This window comes from Thermobia domestica, chromosome 4 (assembly GCF_964235325.1).
Source record: "Thermobia domestica chromosome 4, izTheDome1.hap1.1, whole genome shotgun sequence".
Taxonomy (NCBI): domain Eukaryota; kingdom Metazoa; phylum Arthropoda; class Insecta; order Zygentoma; family Lepismatidae; genus Thermobia; species Thermobia domestica.
Window position 1 is genome coordinate 232,181,331 of NC_137457.1, and position 24,425 is coordinate 232,205,755.

Below are 24,425 nucleotides of genomic sequence, written 5' to 3' on the forward strand. Positions count from 1 at the left end.
TATTGGATTAAGTTATTAGAATAAATGTTGAATTTTTCACAGGGGCGGATCCAGACTTTCTGCAAGCGGGGATAACATATTTTTAATAAATTAGATATATTTTCAATAGATATTCTCTCTCTCTCTCTCTCTCTCTCTCTCTCTCTCTCTCTCTCTCTCTCTCTCTCTCTCTCTGTATGTGTGTGTTTGTGTATGTGTATGAAATGGAGCACTCTGCTTGTTTCTCAGGACCTTCTATCATGAAACACCAATAGAAAATTCTAAATTTCAAGGTAGCTTTTTACATCATTGAAAAAAAAAACTTTAAAAAAAATGAAAATGAAATGAAATCTTTGAGTTTTACGTCTCAAGGTTATGCCGGTTAGGCTAAAGGAGACGGTGATGATGAGTAATGAATGAAATGGTGGAATGAAGAAAGTGGGAGGAAACGGGAGAACCCCGAGGAAACCCAATCACACGATGTTTGTCCACCATAAAGTTCACTTGGCTGGAATCGAACCCTGGACGCCAAGCACCAGAGGTGAACGCTCTACCACTGAGCCACCGCCGCCCCAACTTGGAAAAAGAAACACATTTTGTAGGTGTAAGTTTTCATATAGAGCACCGTTTATAAAATAGCCATCACTTAATTATGAGTTCTTCAACAGTCATGATAAAAAATTCGAATACTTGTAAGTCACTAACAGTTTTAATAAGTAGTCTAAAATGAACTCTTTCAGTCTACGTCTCAATGTTATGCTACTTAGGGAGAAGTCTGCTGATTAATGAAAGTGAATGATGATGTAATCATAGGTGGAATAAGCAAGTGGAAGGAAACTGAGGACCTTTGGAGAAAACTCACGGACACGATGTTACTCACCACAAACTCATTTGGCCCCGGGATCAAGCCAGAGACCCCTAGCACCAGAGATGAGCGATCTACTACTGAGATACCATGAACCAACTTACAGTTGGAGACAAAGAATTAAACAAAATAGGAAAATATTTGAGGGCACATCGAATGAAGCGCTCCACTTGCTCCATCATCGGAACCCGACGGTCACATAAAAAACTTTTGAAAATGAAAAATATAATTACGTGATAAAAATTTCATGGAAAAACAAAATTAAACAAAATTACCACTATTAGCACATATTACCCGCCCCTATCTGACAGGATTGTCTTTCGACCACTGTTGTGCTTTGCAGACGTCGTTTGCCCATGAATTGTGTATGCCCTCGTGACATTGGACACAGTGCCTTTCGATACCCTCACAATGTTAGCCACTGTTGCCACTGAAGCTCCACCCAGACGGGCATCAACGATTATGCCTCTTTGGAAGTCTGTCAGGTTGCCCATTTTACCGCACCACTTTCACACCACGACACTCACAGGTGAACGGGTTATTGCTGACGGAAGAGGAAGGTCCACATGACACATTGAAAACAAAAAACGATCATCAACCGCAACACGCGTTGTACAGTGGAGGGTCAAACTTACGTATCCTATATGAAGTGTTTTTAGATTTTTTTTGTCTACCCCTGTACCTTGATGTTTAGAATTTTCGGATGACCCTCTAAGTACCATGATAGGGGACCATGAAAGATAAGCAGAATGCTTCTTGTTATACAAGAAATACGTGTGTGTCTGCGTGTGAGCGTCATAATTTTTTTAGTGTTGGTAAGTCCAATTTCGGACATCAACTTTGAAATTCCGAAATCCCCAAAACTTGGTATTTCTTCATAATAACATGTTGTTTTGTTTACTGTGAGTGTTTTTAGCTACGTATTTCTGTTGAGATTGGGAGAGGCGCCAACAATTTTGAATGGAGGTAATTGGAAAAAACTACGTGTTTCTTTCATAACTTACTATATTATAATTTTCGTTCTACAGCTTTTATAAATTCTCTGCGTAATTCAGTTTCAATTCATTTTGTTTATTTTTTAAATCTGTATATAGCCTGAATGGTCAGTTTGGGAACGTTTATATTAATCAATTTTTGGTTTGGAGAAGATGAAAAGCATCATCACAGAAAAACGTTTCAAACAATTATTATAATTTTTGCACAAGGTTTACATTTCTTCTTGTGTAAAACGATAAAAGTTTCGAAGAGAAGGGAAGGGAAATATCACCTCTGTAACGTAACTCTTCGGCATATTAGCTACTTTTTAGTACCAATCTACTTTGAATAGATTATTGGTCTAAAATATTGGAAGAAAAATACTCTTCTCGGCTCATTTGGGCGTACTAACAAAATATTTATATTTTCCTTTGAGGGGTCTACGTTCCTCATAGTACGGCCACTACTTTAACACCCCTTTTCAGTACTGAAGCTATTCGAGACGCCACTCAAGTGGAGTCTGAATAAGTACTCGGGTTTGTGTCAGAGGCAAGTATCTCCTCCATCGGAAATCAAACTCGGAACCATTCGGACAAAAAACATGAGCATTAGCTACTAGGCCACGAGGAGGCACAGGAGAGTAACTATATTATGCTATTCGAAATAGAGTCTTCATTTTTTAAGCATGACTGTAAATGTGGCAAACTTCCCTATTAAAAGTAACGTAGGTAACTGATCTATAAATTCAAACTCGCAACTTCGACTCCTTTCCCGTTTCACTTTCTCACGACTGGCTACCTTGCATATACATCTCCCATACAAGCACAAACACACATGGTCATATTTATTTGTAGTTGTATATGCAGAGAAATTGAGAAAGTGTAAGTTCCATTAATATGAACGAGTGAGTGATAAGTATGTAATGATGACGATGATTATGCTTACTCTTCCTTTCTTTCGACAACATGCATCATTTATGTATATGTTAGGTGTCACACATATATTAACATTTTTTCTTCTTGATCATCCTGTATTGCTGAAGGGGGAAAAAAGAACCACATATCCAAGACCCATGCGTATGAGAAGCTGTGTTGTGCATGCACTGAGCCTCATGACTTAACAGACTGAAAGAGATTTCACTTCTCACGGTTACCAAAGATACTGTACAGTGTACACCATTAACTTTTGCGTTATTGTACTACGCTGAGTGGGTGGGGGGAAGGAGAACCCGTTCACCAAAGTAAACCGTGAGAACCATGGAGAAGATTTCGTATTTTTGTCCCGCAGGCACCCAGTCGCTCTCGTTTCTACAAGAGAACCTTCTCCTTGCCTTCTTTTACCCGAAATATACAACGCAACTTAAACACATTCATTTTTCTTTCTTACACAAACAAAAAGTTTCTAGATCATTTTTTTCTTCACCCCCACGCTCAAACATATACGCGTATTGTTGCTCTGATTCTACACCCCCGCAGAACCTTGTTCCGTGTTGTTGATGTTATTGTTCTCCACTCGTTGGATCATCATGTGTTCTTTAGCCGTCAACAGGTGGCAGTAGTGTCCGGTGTTGAGAGTGTGTTTATGAGAAGCAGTGTGTATTCCCGTCTGCCGCCAATGAAAGGGGAAACTGCCGCATGGTCAGGCCTTGTGGATGCTACAAGCAGTCGGCATTCTTATTCCTTATAAATATTTTTTTCTTCTTCAACGTAACGTGTTGACAGGGGGTGGGGAACACCCCCATCTTTTCTTCCTTTGGGACGTTTACGTTACTCTTGTGAAAAGAAGTATGAACGAAGGAAAAGATTTGCGAAAGGGTTGGTTTTAGGATTAGGAATCGCGAACGGTAACGCAAATTAATTTCTAGTGAAGTGTAATAATATCAAGTGACTGTTAACACTTTAAGAAATAATGACTATTTTCTTCCTGGTGATGTGTTAGTGTTAGTTTTGTGTGAGTGTTTGTGTGGAATGCCACAGGACAACAATGGCCAACGGGGGGAGGTGGTGGACAGTAGGTCTTCATCATCAGAAACGGTTTCCTCCAACTGCCGAAAGCCCGATATCTTGGACGGCGTGGACAAGGTACTGGACGCGGAATCCCAGGCTGCAGCAGCCGCCAAAGCTTTGGAAGGTCTCTGCTCACTACAGAACGTGTTGTCGTTACAGAGCGCAATGATGTTTCCTTTTCATCACCAGCAAAATAACACCATCACATCATCAGCGGCTGCAATGACTTCAATTGCTGCTGCCATGCTTCCGTCAACTTCCGGAATGACACTTCCGGTATCTTCCCGAATTCCCACCGCAGCTGCTGCTCTTAACCTACAAGCCCTAGAATCTTATTTAGCTCTTCAAAGATTATCATCTAATAGAGCAGCAGCCAATTCTTCTACAGGAAACTCTGTAAACAATTGCACAAATTCGGCAATCAGTAATCCCACCAGTGTTACCGATTTGAATAAACAATTAACAGAAATGCTAGCATCAAGAGGTACTTTTGATTTTATCCGTTTAGCCGAAAATATGGCTCGCAATCAACTAAATACATTATCACCAATGTCTGTATCCGTGAGCTCATCTTCGGAGGTCACGTCTTCGAACCCCGCTTCATCCACCTCTTCGCCTTCTTCAGCAGACAGTTCCTCAACAATTATCGAAAACTCTGAAAAGGCTTTAGATATGGCGATAGATAACAATAATAGTGTAACTAGTGCAATACAGACAATGACAAATGTGACTCATAGTAATAATAATAACAATAACAACAATAATAATACGACTTCTACGTCATTACCGGTGCAATTTACTTTCCCTGTGCTAAATAGCGATACGTATCCACTGTTAATGAATGCTATGTACACAAGTACTATGCTAGGAGTGCCAATGAACTATCAAAGGCGGTTACTGTTACGAGGTCCTGGTCGTGCATCTCGTCCTAAGAAACAGTTTATCTGTAAATTCTGCAATCGTCAATTTACAAAATCGTACAACCTGTTGATCCACGAGAGGACTCATACAGATGAGAGACCTTACTCATGTGACATATGTGGGAAGGCCTTCAGGAGACAGGACCATCTCAGGGATCACAGGTGAGTTATTAAAGGAAATTTAGATGAACATATACTTCATCATACATATCTTTGAATTACTTTAGCAAGCATTTTTTTCTTGGTTGGAGAGTTTCCAGCTGACTGCTTTATAAATGTAACGATGTTCGAACTCAAGACCCCTCGTGTTCTTTTAAAGGTGCTTTTTTATGATTTGAAAATACTTTTAAAAATTTAAATATATTTTTAATATAATGATACAAAATTATAATATGTATACGTCACAATAAGCACAAAATATTTTTGCTGCATTAAAAAGCCAACATTAGCAGTGAAACTGTGTCATATGACGAATGACCATTTCAAATTTTCGTGTGAACCATTGTTTTTGTTATGTTTAGCAGGATACACAGTTCAAAATATGACAACTAATAGAATGCGTGTTTCTGAATTAATTAATTCTACTATGTATTATGATTTTTTTTTTTAAGTACTAAAAGGTTCGCAAAAGTAGACGCTCAAATTTGAAATGCCTAGGGTTCAAATTATAGGCGTCCGTCCCCTTCCCCCCTCTCTTAGAAGTTATTGGTGTATACAGTGTACATGATGCCTTTTATGTTATGCTACGTGTACTTATATAGCATAGCATCTTAATACGGTATATAACCAAAGTGCATAGAATTTTGCATAAATAAAGAATATAAACAACTTAGAGAGGAACCAAATAACATCGTGAAAATACTATTAAATAAACTAATAACTATCTCTAACACCTAATAATACAATTATGACGTCATGAAGTTAGCATCCAGATTTTTTAGAAAAGTCTGGATGCTAAGTTTATGGCGTCATAATTGTAGCTACTCAAATTTCTTCACTATTTATATTGTTTAGTAAACAACTAGTAGTTCATCGATAGAATTACTATCTGGCGTATTTCTTTAAGTTAATCTTTAAAATTCAAAAAATGTGGGATGAGCATAGCTAAAACCTTACTTCTTTCTTTCTTTTTTTTTAAATTTATGTACTCATTTACAAGTTTTCAACCGCGGCTTTTAAGCTATTTTACAATGAAAACAAAAAATAGTGAAACGTAAGAAGGAAGTTGATAAGGCCTACAACGTTATCTTAAAGTAATTTCAGAATTTTTCTAGTAGAATTAAGGTAATATGCTCGAAAAATCTTAACAGGAATGACCGGTTCCGGGTTTCGAACTCGGAAAAATTAGCATATGTGTAGAATATACCGGTATTAATTTTGTTTTCCCATATAAAAGTTAACAATAAACACAAAGTGAACTTTGAATAATTTCAACAATATCATTGAAATCTATACAGGAGGTTACAGAAATAACATTCATTTTGAAAATTCTATTCTCTTTTGCTTCACGAAATTGTCTAATTATCCCTTACTTCTATGACATGTTCCTCTTCAAACACATAGTACAAGATTAATAATAGGAAAACAATCCGAGACTCTGACGCAGGTACTGCATCGGCATTCACTTTCAAGACTTCATTCCGTTCAATTAATTACTTGTTTATTTATTTTCTCTGCTTCAGACTATTGCCCTACACTAATATACTCAGTTTCATTTCTGACGTTTATGCCTTTCAAGTTACGGACTTCGAATTGCCATCGAAAATCAAGTCCAAAGTCATTTTATCAAACACAATCGTACTAAACACTTGGCTACTTGAAACACTTGGATACAGCATTGTGGAATATTTATTTATTTATTTATTTTTATTTATTTATTTCTAGACACAACAGGCTACATAACCCAATTACAGTGTCCGTTACATGTATTAAGCAACTATAACACATTCATACATTCATATTATAATACACTTATAGTTATAATTTAATTGTAATATCATTGATGTTCTTTCGTCTACAATTGTTTCTTATTACATCACAAAGAACTGCCTTGAATTGACTTACGCTGTTACTATTAATATCCAAATCCATTGTGTATTTTATTAACCTATTGTAGGTTGTACTCAATCTCCATACTGGTGACCTGCGGAACTTAAATTGAGAAGTATATAACTCCAGCCTACAAATGCAAAAATGAGAGTAGTTTTATCCAATGCGCTGATTATACATTAAACAACATTAATCCAACCGGCCATTCATGAATTCCAAAGTAGAGATTTTAGTTTATTCTATAAGAGATGGTATATATATAAAATCCAGAATTTTGTGACGGGGTGCACCAATAACTACATTTGAATTAAATTTTTGAATTTGAATTTGAATTTTTTTTAATGCGTTTAGGCATCTGTGGTGTGAATGAGGAATTGCCCTGAAAATGTTCAGTGTCTGGTCTCTGGAATCGAACCCACAACTTTCCAAATGCAAAGCCAACACTTTACCAACTGAGCCACGGTCGCTTTATATCGGTATAATTTTCAGTTTATAATTAGCTGGCTGCTTTAAATCAGGAATTTCTTTAATTATAAATACTTGGAATGTGATGCATACTTGTATCGTACATAATCTTTATGAAAATATTGCTGTTTTCACTGCTAGGTTCTCACTTTAGATGGTGTATACTCATAACAAAGGAGGAGGGTGCTTCATGCATCTCCTACATCCGGCCATTATATAAATTTCCATCTATATGTATAACCTCGTTTTTGCCTTTGGAATAGAACATGGGACGCAGAACTAGAAACCTATATGGAATAAACTTTGCCTTTGGAATAGAACATGGGACGCAGAACTAGAAACCTATATGGAATAAACTTTGCCTTTGGAATAGAACATGGGACGCAGAACTAGAAACCTATATGGAATAAACTTTGCCTTTGGAATAGAACATGGGACGCAGAACTAGAAACCTATATGGAATAAACTTTGCCTTTGGAATAGAACATGGGACGCAGAACTAGAAACCTATATGGAATAAACTTTGCCTTTGGAATAGAACATGGGACGCAGAACTAGAAACCTATATGGAATAAACTTTGCCTTTGGAATAGAACATGGGACGCAGAACTAGAAACCTATATGGAATAAACTTTGCCTTTGGAATAGAACATGGGACGCAGAACTAGAAACCTATATGGAATAAACTTTGCCTTTGGAATAGAACATGGGACGCAGAACTAGAAACCTATATGGAATAAACTAAAATCTCTACTTTGGACTTCATAAAGTGGCCGGTTGGATACATTATAAACGGAATAATATTTTGAAATGAATAGAAAAATGGAAACTAAAGATACCGAAGAGGTAGTGGAATAAATGACATTATTTTCCTCTGAAACATTTCTTCCTTTTTAGCTCTTCTCATTATGAATGAGAGATGTTTCTCATACCAAATTTTTCCTTAATTATTTTTAACGAAATCTACCAAACCAAACCCCGTATTAAATAACAATATCTTCTGCACAATAATCTCATCTAAAATCTTTGGTGATTTGTATGTTGGAATTCCCAGATGAAATTCTTTATATATACTCATATTTCCCGAGGGGTTTTGTCTACCTTACCATCTGAACCGGATCCTTGGAAAGCACTGTGAGTTACTAATGCACTGTTTTCCTCTTGAACATATGTATTTTTTGTAAGTATAAAACAAGGAAATTAATTCTTTATTATGCCTTACATATCTAATACAGTGTAAGTGAGTTTTATTGTACTTTGATGTGACATGTACAAGTGAGTTTCTTTCAGAGAAAATATTACTCAGATTTTGTATATGTAACGTGGTATCCCTAATTTTAACATTTCAGATTTTTAGTTTTACTATACCGTTCTAACAAAAGAAAAACAAAGTGGCCACTCTATCACTCTTCTATCGGTTTAATGGTCCTGCCTTGTTACGTTATGTAAATGAGCTAGGTTGCAGGCAAAACATTCAGACATGATTTTGTTGTAGAGAATAAGAGTTTTCCCGTTCAGTTTCAAATTTATATTTTAAGATTACTTTAAACGAACACACCATGCACTCTTCAGTACTAAGACTACATGAAACTGGATTTACAGCTTAATATGAGATCTAAACACCATTGGACATTCTTGAAACGAACTCAGCTCTCTCACAACATAGACGTATAGCGGTAACCATTTAGCAACGAGAGAGCCCAATGAAAGAAAATGCAAAATATCTTTTTTCCCAGAGAAGTTATAAAGTGATGCATTTTAGTGCATCATTACGATTTTTAATGCAGTTTGTGTTCTCTTTATGTGGTATCATAATCTATTCATTTGATACAATATCAATAAGTGTTTATAATTAGTTTAAATGAATCCTTGAATAATTATCAATGTACAACTTAATGTTTAGGATGATTTTCTTTTCCTTGTTGAGGGATAATAGGAAAGATAAAGTGGTCTTTTGTATCTGTAGCTGATATTTCAAACAAAGAAAAATCTTTATTTCATCTATATTTGATAATATTTCCATCAATATTATTACGCATTTTCTTATACCAAATAGCTTAATAAATAAGTATCTACGAGTATCAAAAACATCGCCAACAATGTAAGACTTTATTGCTATAAACATATTTATTTTAGTGTAACTACTGCAGTAATTATCTTTTTGACAGTTTGTGACTTGTTACATCAGAATATCTTAACAGAAGATATCAGGGAGTAGAAAAGCACAATATGCAACAGAAATTGATCCAATTTTCTTAAAATTAGTTTGTCATAAATATATATATGAGAAAGGAAAAAGAAAGGGGCTAAAAATTATTAATAGAATTATTACACGAAGATGTAGCCCGATCAGATTATCTAGTAATGACCGTTCCTTTAGTTCCAGAATTTCATATCCACTGCTGAACCTAAGGGATCTTAACAATCCCAGAAGTAAATATATTATAGAAAAATGTCTAAGTAAAGACATAAATGCTTTAAACAATTAAACTGACTACTCATATAGTAAAACATTGAATACCTACATAGATTCATATATTCTATATAGATGTTCTAACCTGAGGGCTCAGTCCACTCTTCCCCCTCCTCAGCATTGTCATTAAAGGGATTGAATTGTTCAATGTATCAATGTCATGTTCGTGTTCTTATTTCCACAAAACATTTTTTTTCTGTAAATTAAAACAATAACTACTGTCCATGAAATATTGACAATATTTATATTTGAAGAAATTAGCGAAAGCCATTATATTGTAAGACAAGTGTTTACAGTAACTGAGCTTCAGATTTTTGTTTTCATCTGCGGTGTTGTATATCTTATATGTAGATTCTATTCGAAATCTACTGTATTATCAATTATGGTCAAAAAACAGATTATTTAATTAATTATTTATTTACTTATTAACAAAGTATAATTATAGCTGTAAAACCTTTCTTCACTGGAAGTAATTAACAACGATACACGAAACGGAATTAAGGAAGGAATTCAGGCAGATATTACATCTTAAATACACCTTACCCGCTTTGATCTACTGGGACAGAGGAAAACTACTAGAAAAAACTAGAAAAACTACTAGGCAGGATAGCCGGCCGCGGGGTTCAAACCAGGGACCTCTCGATTTTCGAGGCAGAAGCACTAACTTTTTAACTACGCCAGGTTAACACAAATATTAACTACGTAATTCATAAAAAAACATAAATAGATATCACTGCACTGTCATTATGCTCTATATCTGTTGTGTTAAATATATAGTCTAATGAACAAATAATTGATGCGTAAGTGAGTAAATAAGTGAAATTGGTCTTAACTGGTCATTATAGGTTCCACAGAGTTCAAGATAAGAAATGACCAAATGAAAGTGTTTTATTGGACATAAGACACGAATTTTTAAAAAAGCGTTAGAAAAAAAGAGTTTCACGTTATGACATACGAATGATGACTAACTGTCATCAGATTCAAGATAACAACTGTTATTCAGCTTATATCAGCGAATCTACAAATTGCATTCGTTGTACCTCCTGAGGAAATATGTACACAACAGTCAAATCAAAAGAGAAACATATTCTACTTCTTAACAGCCCATATAACCCAGAAACTACAGGAGTCTTTCTATGTTTATTTGTTTATTCATGAGAATTGTAAAACATAAATAAAAAAAAATCATTATTCATTCAGTCTTGACTTATAAATGCTCATATAAGCTACGTTGTTTCATATTATCAAGAATGGGGATGGATTGTTACAAGTTATTGTTAGGTGACAAGTGAATCAATGCTCCTTAACCGTTTTATTTTAATTTATAAAATATTTATTTATTTATTCTGCATATAACTATTTCATTTTGTTTGTAATAACACGTGAAAAGTAGGAGTATTATTTATTTATGTGTTTATTTTTAGAATCAAGAGATACAACATTTACAAGTAGTATATGCGTCATTGCTAGGAGTATGAATGTCACTGTTGGAACCTTAAAGGTGAATCTAGCCTAGAACCGGGGTTCTAGGACCCCTAGTTTTTTAACCCCTTCAGTGCGTAATTTTCAGATGCGAACCGCTGTAAAAAGTGTAGTTTTTTTGAGAACTTTGGAATTTGTTACCTTTTAATAACTTTTGAACCTCTCAAGCAATCACAATGAAATTTTCGGCATAATGATCTTTGTTGCTTTTAATTAGCTACTATGACTTGCCATTGTCGTATTTATGGTTATCATCTTCATCATCATCATCATCATCTGGTTAGGTTACACAAAATTTGGGAATGCCTCAAAAGATCAAGCCCAATTTTTCTGAGTGGTCTCTTGGGGTTCCTAGGTGAGCGCAAACTCGCTAAATATTGTCGGGAATAACATTGCTCATACTATGGGCAAGTATATTCGCCATGCGCAATACAAAATAGGCAAAGCAAAATGAAAGCGTATATATACGCCACCCGCACAGCAGGTGCGTTTTGAAGACACTAGTTAACTCGCCACCCACACTGAAGGAGTTAAATAACAAAACTAATTTAAACTTTTATTTATATATTTTTGGAAGCTAAAGTAAACTCATGATATACCTATCATAATCTGGATTCTGGCTCTCCCTCCCCCCCAGTTTTTATCTTCTAGATCCGCTAATGGTTAGTAGCAGTGGCGGATCCAGGATATGATCAAGGGAGGGGCTAAACCATAGTTTGCTGCATTATCCAGTGTAAAATAGGATTGAAGTCCATTTTATCCAGTGTATACCTGAGGGTCAAGGGGGGGCTATAGCCCCTATAGCCCCCCCTGGATCCGCCCTTGGTTAGAAGTATATGTGTCACTGCCAGAAGATAAGCAATAGATACAACCTGGTATTTAACAGTAATTTTTCTAAACATATACAGTACATAAATATATAGACACGCCATGATAACAAACAGTTATTATTCAGTACGAATTATAATTATTTTTAGGGCCATAAAAAATCATCTTTATCGTTTTTCTCGAAAATTATGTATGAGAATTTTACCTCCCAAGCATGTCGTTTAGTCAAGCTCTATATGATCTATCGATTACAGTATGTTTACGTTTTGGGCAATATTACAAGTAAACAAAATTGAAATATATATAAGTTAATCATATACCTACTTGTAATTTTTGTTTATAGATATATCCCATTAATCATATTATGGACTCTTCTTTCTAATGTCATCATGAAAAGCTTAATGACGGTACGCTTTCTATCAATTTCAACTTAGTTGATGGCATGGTTGCCATACAATATCAATTTTTATGTTTACAAACAAATTTGTTATTGTCGATTTTCTCAAAAGCTACACACGAGGATTTACATCCACACGCATCGTTTGTTCTGCACAGTGAGTTATTTGATTTGTATAAGTAGTGTTCTAAAACTGACAAGCACGGGTTGCAGAGCACTATGACACGGCAACCAAAATTACACACATCTTCCGTCCAAATTGCACAATTTTACACACAAGCTGGAAGACAGTGCACACAACATTACACAATACATAAGTACCTATCTATATGTATATTATGTCTAATGACGTACACACCTATACGTACACTCATGTCCAAAATGATTGTCGCATATCTATAACAGGCTTGTTGTGCGAATATATTTGGATAATGATATCGCAGGGTACATCTAACACTCTTACTATTTGTATAATCGGCAGAGACATGTATGTGGTAAATTTCATGTCAAAAGATCTGTAAATAAGAACAATATAACGAAAAAAAACTTTTCTTGTCCATTTAGCAACATTTTGATGTACTCATTCTAATTTTCGTATTTATATTTTTTTTCTATGAAATTTAGCACAAATATACATTTCCCGATTATACAAATAGAAACAGTACTAGAAGTACCTTGCGAGTTTATTATCCAATTATATTCGCACAACACAACCTTTATAGATATGCGACAATCATTTTTGACATGAGTGTACATTGACCAGCCATTGTTCAGGGATTCAGCGCTTGATTTACTATTATTATTATTATTATTATTATTATTATTATTATTATTATTGTTGTTGTTGTAAAACCGTAACCTTCCCGCCCATTGTCACTTTCATTTTACTTTCAACCATGCGCGCCGACTACGTGGATGCTCCAGGGCTCTGGCACTCACGCACCCACAAGATTTTTAGCTTGAACCCGGGTTTGAACCAGTTTCTCTTGCGTTTAAATCAGTCGTGTTACCGACTGAGCTAGGGCAGCCCCAATTTATCCTTATAGTATCGATATATTTTACTTTCTCACAGCACAGGCCTTTATGACAATGTTCATAAAATATTTTAACTTAAAGTAAATCAAACATCGAGACTTCCCTGAAAACATATAGGCTAATATGACCCGCCATTGATATGCACCCACATAAATCTTGGAAAGTCTGCGCCATTGCTTTCAACGTACTTAATGTTTTTAATTGGACATCGGCCACTCCGTCGTTCATCTGTTTGCAAAATGGCATTTTCTTCACAAGTGGTGAGAAGACAAGACTTCTTACCATCTTCACCTCATGTTTTGGCCAACATTGAGGGTCAACATTCATTCACATTGCTTGCTTGAACAAAGCGTCTTTGTTTGGGGATGTCATGACACCCGCCTCTGAAAAACAAGAAGTGAGGTACCAAGGAAGCAAGATAGGTTTTATCATACTGTAGAGAAAATAACAAGAGATTAACAATAATAATAAGTAACTTGTTATTTTTCTGTGGTTTTATTGCGCTGGCCTGGAGTCAGGTGTTGGAGCTCGTAGTTTTTAGAAGGCGATTTTCAGAAAAAAAATGGTGGAAGTAATGAATATTTCAGTGAAAGGAACTTCGTAAAAGTCATCAATGATCAAAATTTCTAATTGTGCCAAATTACACACAAAATGCACACAGATTGGCATTACACACACATTGGCAACGATTATATATATATATATATATATATATATATATATATATATATATATATATATATATATATATATATATATATATATATATATATATATATATATATATAATTGTATTCCTTTGAGTTCTCGTCTGGATGCGGGATTTGTACTAAGTGGCAACATTGCAGATATAAAAAGTCACAGAGCAGATCTACTAATGCATCAAAAAGTTGCATCGATTCTTTCCAGTTGATAGCCAAAGTTGATAGATGTTGATACTAGCGCCACTTACATATATTTCGTAACAATCGATGTAACTGGTTGATGGATTCGTAGAGCAATGCTAATGATTCCAAGTGAATTTCCGACGTTGCCACATAATGAAACTTTCTTTTTCATAGGGAGGCGCCGTGGCTCAATGGTAGAGCTTTCACGTCCGGTGCTTGGGGTTTATGGTTCGATCCCAGCTCACGCCGTGTGGACTTTGTGGTGGACAAACACCGTGTTCGTGGGTTTTCTCGGGGTTCTCCCGTTTCTTCCCACTTTCTTCATTTCACCATTTCACTCATTTCTCATTATCACCGTCTCCTTTAGCCTAACTGGCATACCCGTGGGACGTTAAACTTAAAGATTTAATTTAATTTCATTTTTCTTTTTCATAGCACCTGAAGGAGGCCCCAGAGGATATACCATTATGTGGCATTTTCTCTTTACTTTGACCTGAAGAATAGCGCTCTACTTTCCGTCCTCTCATTTTAGAACACCCGATATATATATATATATATATATATATATATATATATATATATATATATATATATATATATATATATATATATAATATCTTTGAACTTTTTCCTACACTAATAAATATTATACAGTTTTGAGTCCAACACTATTATCTTCGTATTAACATGGGCCAAGAATATAATATGATGTTAAAATTCCGAACTCGTGGAACTTCATTTTTTTTTTTTTTTTTAATATTGGGACTATTCTTCTAACATCTAATAATTCTGTCATGTGCTCTTGCTTTTAGAAGTAATAGAGCAGCGTTTCTCAAACTGTGGTTCTTGAGTTCTGTCTTTGTGACCTCTTAGACTGAAAATTAGTCAAAAATCAATAAACAAAATAAAATAAAAGTCAATTGCATTGCACACACCATAATTGAAGTTCTCGAGTAGGTATAGATTTTAGCTAGAGTAATAAGGTGAAAATAATACAAATTATAATAGCTTTTATAGATATATTATTATAAAATTTTTTGATAGTCTTCAATTTTGTTCTTTAATAAAACTTATTCATATATAAAACTAAGAGTATTTTAATTAACACTATTTTGAAGATATAAGTATATTGATATTTGCTTAAAACCGAATATAGGTCTACAATAAAAGTTCGAAGGGAACAAGAGTAGAGCGATCTGTAGAACATTATGAGTAATAAAAGTGGTCCCCAATTGAGAAAAGTTTGAGAAACACCATAATAGAGCATGTGGCGCGAAAAAACTTTCTTGTTAGAACCTTGGAAGATTATTTGAAACAAAAGAGAGCTTTAAACTTAGAGGCTACAATTTCTTCATTGTATGCAAGTGAATTACTACTCTTCTTGGTTTATAGTTTCAGTATGCTAATTTCAATTTCTTTCTTTCTTCCTTTATATATGAAGTGTCGTCGTATCGTAATCTAATAAACTTTAAATACTATTTACTTGTTCTATTTTGTATATTTCTTCCTAATGTGTTTCTCCGGTGCGTCATTTCACCTTTATTTTTTCCTCCTACTACCCCTCCTCATGCCATACATCACCAAATAAGCCATTTTATGGATTGGAGATCCCCATTTCCTTGTTTCAGCTTCTTCTCCTTAAATAACATGTTGAAGGATCACTAGAACAAGTTAATTGCTTTTCCCTTCCGGCATTCTATAAAATCCTTTAAACTTCCCACAGTTTTCTTTTGTTTTTTTTATAAGCGACTTTGTTAAACGTCTTACGTCAATGTTTTTTATGGATTGTACTAAATTACATCTCTGAGTCAAGTATTACTACACTGTGCAGTACTACCGATTCCTCCTTTGTTTAGCAAGAAAATCCGATTCTCAGTTATTGGAAAGGCAAGTCAACCGTGAAGAAATATTTTATTCAAATGATTTTTGATTTTCCTTCCTCGCAGTTGTTTAAGTCTTAATTAATTTGGTTTAATGTTCCTTCCCAGCGCCATGTCTCCTCCTATATGAGACATGGACCTACAGTTTAACGTGGGAGGTGAATCGAACCTGAGTCTTCCAAGCCGAAGGCACGTACGTTAACCACGACATAGCTACAAGCAATTTCCATTGCATTATTTCTTTATTTAATAATCGAGTTTAACAATCTATTGAATTTGTTTTGGCAATGATGGGGGGAAGTACATGATAATCTCAAAATTTCATTTACGACGGTCGTCCAATAAGCCCTTCGAAAAAGATTTTTAAAAAATAATTTTGAGTAGATTTCTTTTTTTTATTTTCAACATTATTTCCTTTTAGTTCGACACATTTTTCCCAGGGTTTCTCCAACTTTTTAAGCCGTCCAAAAAATTAGGATTTCGAAAGTTCCTCAAAATAGGTATCTGCTTGGGCGATGACCTCCTCGTTCGACTTAAATCGTTTCCCACCGAGCATTCTTTTCAAGTTTGGAAATGAAACAGTCACTGGGACCAAATCTATTGAATACGATGGATGTTGTAATAATTCTAATTTTAATTCCGTAATTTTCTCCATCAAAACTTGTCTTGATGGAAGAGATTTTTTCTTTGCTAAATGAGAACGTTTCTTCTTGATTTCTCCTTCTTGGTTTCTTTTTGATCACCAACCGATGCGATAATGACGCATAATACTCTCTTTTAACTTTTGTCCTTTTACCAAATCAATGTAGATTATTCCCCCCCTCAAAAAAAAAAAAAAAACTGTGGCTATCACCTGCCTGGCTGATTTTACCGTCTTCGCCTTCTTCGAAGCTAGATCACCTCTAAAAACCCACTGTTGACTGTTTCAACTATTCTTTTGTTTCCATGTCGTCCACTGTTATGCATCGACGCAGAAACTCGTTGGAATTGCGACGACAATGCTGGAAACTAGCCTCCGAATAGATCACACGATTGTGTTTATTCTCCACTGAGAGCAAACGCGGCATCCATCTTTCTGAGATTTTTTCAAACTCAATTTTTCATGCAAAATCGAATACACTGTACCTTCTGATATGCCCGTGGCCTCAACTATTTTGTACACTTTGATTTGTCGATCGCTCAAAACCATATCATGCAGTGTTTTATCCAGTCCCCTCGGTTTTGGAGGGAAATCTGAAGTTCTAGGGTGGGAACCCATTAAAAATGTTGAAAGTAATTGGGTACCTTATGCAACCCATACCTTTATATATTGTGTGCAAGGAAACTGTCTATATACTTTCAGAGAACAGTATCTTTGTTCTTCACTACTACACATTAATTTCTAACTATTGAAATATAAAGCTTCTCCATATACAAGAATTATTACTAATAATATTTTGATCAGATAAAGATTCATATTTATTCAATTATTAAAATATTAAGACTAATCTAGAAGGTTCTTAACCTTTTCATAAACTAAATTGTCTAGTAGCAAAAGCAACTAGTGAGTTTTTTCGTCTTTAAACATGACATATTATCACCAACGTTCTAGTCGACTAAATTTCGGATACTTCTAATAACTCTATTATAAAGAAATATAACACTACAAGCATTTCACCCCAAAAAGCACAAATACATCACAGTAAAACTTAATCAACACACTGATTTTTTTTTCTGTCGTTGCTTCGTGCTGATACATATTGAGTGTTCATTCTCTCAGATGAAAGCAAATTTTGCAGAGAATTTTGCAGTGTTTTCTTGAAATGTCAAAGGAAGTGGAAATATAATAATGGTACCATGTGGAATATGGAAAAGGACATAGACTCAAAACTCTCAAATTGGAAAAAACGTAAATTCCACGTTAAATTTAGAACCGGAAATATATATATGATATATGGCTATACCTAAAATATCTTTTTAAAAAATTGGGGGGGGGGCGGAATTCTACAACTTTGGGAGGGAAATTTTCTCCTCCTAAGATGCCTGGATAAAACACTGATATCACGAATTTTGTTAATCATTTTGGAGGAAGTTATTTCCACTAAAAAATGGATTTGGCTTCTTTTGATACTTCTGGTGCTTGGGGTCAAAAAGCCTCACATCAAAAAAGCCTGAGATATAGCGTGAAAGGCATGAGAAATATAAAAATGCTTATTAGATTAAAAGTATTCAGTGGACACCACCTGCTTTGTGTTGAAAGGACGTACATGTGGATCTGTATACAGTGTTAGTCAAAGTTATTACGACAGCCCAGTTACGATTCATGTGAACAGAGAAAAGTGTTGCAGGTAGGTATTGATCAGTGCAGTGTCATGGTGCCGGTGAGCGGCGCAACGACCCTGGCTACCGAAGTAAGGTGGCGCAAAATTCGGGAGTAAGAAATAAAAGGAAAGAAGGAAAGAAAGAGAAAGAGGAAAAATTACTTGGAATATTTTAGATCAATAGCAGATACTGTTACTCGTGTTAGGAAAATCTAAGTACACCCAACAACAAAAGTCTCTCCACCCTAAGTGCTCTAATTCCATAACTTGGGGTCCAGTAATTTGCAGTTGTGAGAACGCCTGGACAGATGCAACCCAATTTACACGTAACTTTTCTCGGCACTGACAACAGTTAATAGCACTGAATCCAGTCTTTATGCAAGTAAAATTGTGAGTAGATGACGCACGAAACATTTCTCCATTCTGAGATGAACCTCTCTGGTTTAGAGCGTGTTGTCCAATGAACATCATATGTTAATCTCAATATTGTTGTGTATGTAATGTATTATTTCACTATATACTGTATACTCGCTAAAGCTCGCTGGGGGCTCCGCCCCCAGGCCCCGTTCAGACCTTTGCCATAAGGTGTCATGTTCTAGAAAACTATTCCTTCAGGAATTCACTTCCCTTCACAACAGACACCTGTTAGCAACACATACTTCAATTCAACCGGTATTATTCCTTCCATGTAACTTTGAAAAGCAAACACACAATTTATTAGAAAGAACTCTATTACTACTTCTACTCTGGTAATCATGTGCATGGCTTATTATGTACATTTTGGGCACACCTATACATGTTAGAGACAATAACAGAATTTATTTTCTCAAACATAAACAGCGGACACTGTCTTCCAATAGCCTACCAAATAAAGCTTGCACTTTGCGAAAACACTCACTGTTTACAAATGTGATTTTTGCAACCTTTCAAATATTTATTCGTAGCATTTTTAATATTATGTTTTGCAGTGTAATTTAGTACAACGTATTACAATAGTGTCTTTATAATATGTTGTTAATTGTACATATTACCTGCAGGAAAAGTAATTCATATCTGTGATATAAGGGTGGGAAAATATTTCAGTCTTCCTGCATATTTATTCTTGTATTTACAATGAAGACTACAATTTACTAGATAATTTACAAATATGAATATTGTTGGAAATTGTTTAAATTTTTTTCATAGCATTTGAGTGAACACTACTTTTGTACTATAATGTAGTACAGTGAATTATAATGGAAACCTTGGGCATAATGGAAACCTTGTGCAATTTTTTTGGGGGGTACACTGACCCCTTGGGGCTCTTAGAGTGCCCGCGCAGGAGACCAAATAATACGTGTATAATAGAGTAATCAATAGAATACTATGAGCAGTGCCCCTGGGAATACTAACTGTGATCCTCAGGAACATTGTTTCTGAAAGAAACACTGGTGTTGCCCCATCTCTAAAGCTGCATATGTTTCTTTCTAAATAGTTGAGTATCGTCTCGAAGCTTCACACGAACATACTGCCTAGTTTCGAGACGATATCAACAGTTAGTGTATAAATATATTATTTTCGTCTATGTCTGTATTAACGAAAATATTTTGTTCACGCAATGCCAACAGAAACTATTTTGATAAAACGAAGCAACGTGATAAGAAAAAAAAACGTAGGATAAAACAAGGTTTGGCGGGGAATCGAACCCCGACCAGCTACTCAGAAAGCAGACACTTTACCGCGGAGCTAACTTACTACGTTGAATTCTGTTTGTTTTATTTTCCTCAATATACCACATAAGAGTCCAAATGAAGGCAATTCAAAAATATGGCAATTTTGCATTCAAGATGGCGACTTCTCCAATGATTTGTTTCTTCACTTAAACTGAACTACGTCCTTAATAACATAGCGAAACCTGGCTTACCTACCAAGAGCACAACTTACAATTTTCATAGTTACAAATATTTGAGCCGCCATTTTGAATCGAAGATGGCGATGTTCCCAAAATGTAGGACTTTTCCCCTCATATGCGCAGTAATCTACACACTTGAACGCAATTTCGTGATTCCACCATATCTACAAGTTGTGTAGTATTAGACGCCCCCTTATAACATTCCTAGCACTTTCTTACACAAAACATGACTATTTTTTCAAGTTTAAGGGCGGATTCGCAAACTACGCATCAGAATAAATATCACCTCTAAATTTCAACGTCCTACATACAGCCATTACAAATTTCATATTTTTTCGATTTGCGCCGCGAAACGAAAACGAATTTTAATGCTCTTTTTTCTATCATAAACTATGTTCCTAGCTTCACTTCCTGACAAAATATGACGTTTCTATGGTGTGCGGAACTACTCTAAAAACCAGCATTTCGAAACGACGAAAAATTTCGACACTTCATTTACATGGAAAATGTCGCCTTTTTCGTGATATCGGAATTTTCCCATTACTCACATCCCATGACGAACAACTATGAAAAATTAGGTGTTTGTATATTTTGTGGAAGTATGCAAACAATTAAGTGTGTTTCCGATTATAGAGGTATATAATTCCCCACAGATGCCGGCCGCAACGTACCAGTATTATGTGACCAGCAAGAACGAAGTCGGAAATCTAAGGATATCGGTAGTGTAGGGGATTGACGTGAGCCTACTGGACAGGAGACCTGGGTTCGATTCCTAACGATCTTTTTCTCACTTTTTCTTTCTTTGAAAGTTTATTTCTATAGCATATATTGTTTGCCTATAAGATTGAGTCTATTATTACACGCATTTCACTCCAACCGGTCCTGTAAACAAACTACTGAACCGAAAGAGGCACTTTTCCACGTATCCCGTATATTATAACTATATACGCTGCCAACGAGAAAATTGTCAAAAGGTGCGTATATATATATATATATATATATATATATATATATATATATATATATATATATATATATATATATATATATATATATATATATGTGTGTGTGTGTGTGTGTGTGTGTGTGTGTGTGTGTCTGTGTGTGTGTGTGTATTTCCTTAAAAGTTATAATCTTATACTTTTTCAGTTGTGGTATAGACTTCAAACTTGGTATACGCATCTATCTAAACGACCAGTATAAAAAGGGAGATTGTTTTCATTTATTTCCGGTTCGAAGCACACACTATAATCGCGAGACAAAATGTATTTTTGTCTCGTCTGTATACTACATCGTGGAAATGATGCTCAATGTTTTTTCCAAAATGTTTTTGGGGGGTACACTGACCCTTGGGGCTCTTAGAGTGCCCCCGCAGGAGACCAAATAATACGTGTATAATAGAGTAATCAATAGAATACTATGAGCAGTGCCCCTGCGAATACTAACTGTGATCCTCAGGAGCATTGTTTCTGAAAGAAACACTGGTGTTGCCCCATCTCTAAACATACATATGTTTCTTTCTAAATAGTTGAGTATCGTCTCGAAGCTTCACACGAACATACTGCCTAGTTTCGAGACGATATCAACAGTTAGTGTATAAATATATTCTTTTCGTCTATGTCTGTAATAACGAAAATATTTTGTTCACGCAATGCCAACAGAAACAATTTTGATAAAACGAAGCAACGTGATAAGGAAAAAAACGTAGGATAAAACAAGGTTCGGCGGGGAATCGAACCCAGACCTGCTACTCAGAAAGCAGACACTTTACCGCGGAGCTAACTTACTACGTTGAATTCTGTTTGTTTTATTTTCCTCAATATACCACATAAGAGTCCAAATGAAGGCAATTCAAAAATATGGCAATTTTGTCTTCAAGATGGCGACTTCTCCAATGATTTGTTTCTTCACTTAAACTGAACTACGTCCTTAATAACATAGCGAAACCTGGCTTACCTACCAAGAGCACAACTTACAATTTTCATAGTTACAAATATTTGAGCCGCCATTTTGAATCGAAGATGGCGATTTTTCCAAAATGTAGGATTTTTCCTCTCATATGCGCAGTAATCTACACACTTGAACGCAATTTCGTGATTCCACCATATCTACAAGTTGTGTAGTATTAGACGCCCCCTTATAACATTCCTAGCACTTTCTTACACCGAACATGACTATTTTTTCAAGTTTAAGGGCGGATTCGCAAACTACGCGTCAGAATAAATATCACCTCCAAATTTCAACGTCCTACATACAGCCATTACAAATTTCATATTTTTTCGATTTGCGCCGCGAAACGAAAACGAATTTTAATGCTCTTTTTTCTATCATAAACTATGTTCCTAGCTTCACTGCCTGAAGAATATGACGTTTCTATGGTGTGCGGAACTACTCTAAAAACCAGCATTTCGAAACGGCGAAAAATTTCGACACTTCATTTACATGGAAAATGTCGCCTTTTTCGTGATATCGGAATTTTCCCATTACTCACATCCCATGACGAACAACTATGCAAAATTTGGTGATTGTATGTTTTGTGGAAGTATGCAAACAATTAAGTGTGTTTCCGATTATAGAGGTATATAAATAATTCCCCACAGATGCCGGCTGCAACGTACCAGTATTATGTGACCAGCAAGAACGAAGTCCAAAATCTAAGGATATCGGTAGTGTAGGGGATTGACGTGAGCCTACTGGACAGGAGACCTGGGTTCGATTCCTAACAATTTTTTCTCACTTTTTCTTTCTTTGAAAGTTTATTGTTATAGCATATATTATTTGCCTATAAGATTGAGTCTATTATAAAACGCATTTATCTCCAACCGGTCCTGTAAACAAAGTACTGAACCGAAAGAGGCACTTTTCCACGTATCCCGTATATTATAACTATATACGCTGCCAACGAGAAAATTGTCAAAAGGTGCGTATATATATTGTGTGTGTGTGTGTGTCTGTGTGTGTGTGTGTATTTCCTTAAAAGTTATAATCTTATACTTTTTCAGTTGTGGTATAGACTTCACAATTGGTATACGCATCTATCTAAACGACCAGTATAAAAAGGGAGAATGTTTGCAATTATTTCCGGTTCGAAGCACACACTATCCTCGCGAGACAAAATGTATTTTTGTCTCGTCTATACTACATCGTGGAAATGATACTCAATGTTTTTTCCAAAATGTTTTTGGGGGGTACACTGACCCCTTGGGGCTCTTAGAGTGCCCTCGCAGGAGACCAAATAATACGTGTATAATAGGGTAATCAATAGAATACTATGAGCAGTGCCCCTGCGAATACTAACTGTGATCCTAAGGAACATTGTTTCTGAAAGAAACACTGGTGTTGCCCCATCTCTAAACATACATATGTTTCTTTCTAAATAGTTGAGTATCGTCTCGAAGCTTCACACGAACATACTGCCTAGTTTCGAGACGATATCAACAGTTAGTGTATAAATATATTCTTTTCGTCTATGTCTGTAATAACGAAAATATTTTGTTCACGCAATGCCAACAGAAACAATTTTGATAAAACGAAGCAACGTGATAAGAAAAAAAAAACGTAGGATAAAACAAGGTTCGGCGGGGAATCAAACCCAGACATGCTACTCAAAAATCAGACACTTTACCGCGGAGCTAACTTACTACGTTGAATTCTGTTTGTTTTATTTTCCTCAATATACCACATAAGAGTCCAAATGAAGGCAAAAATAGGGCAATTTTGCATTCAAGATGGCGACTTCTACAATGATTTGTTTCTTCACTTAAACTGAACTACGTCCTTAATAACATAGCGAAACCTGGCTTACCTACCAAGAGCACAACTTACAATTTTCATAGTTACAAATATTTGAGCCGCCATTTTCAATCGAAGATGGCGACTTTTCCAACATGTCGGATTTTTCTCCTCACATGCGCAGTAATCTACACACTTGAACGCAATTTCGTGATTCCACCATATCTACAAGTTGTGTAGTATTAGACGCCCCCTTATAAC

At 35.5% G+C, this 24,425-nt stretch overlaps 1 protein-coding gene across 1 annotated transcript in view; it reads left to right on the forward strand.

Annotated features, from left to right (window-relative positions):
* The first annotated feature begins 2,952 nt into the window (after positions 1 to 2,952).
* Positions 2,953 to 24,425, forward strand: part of LOC145683901 (uncharacterized) — a 90,892-nt gene continuing 69,419 nt past the window's right edge. Inside the window, exon 1 of the mRNA XM_081755557.1 lies at positions 2,953 to 4,907. Within this exon, the coding sequence (XP_081611683.1) occupies positions 3,787 to 4,907 (1,121 nt within the window). The 5' untranslated portion in view covers positions 2,953 to 3,786. The remainder of the gene's footprint in view (positions 4,908 to 24,425) is intronic.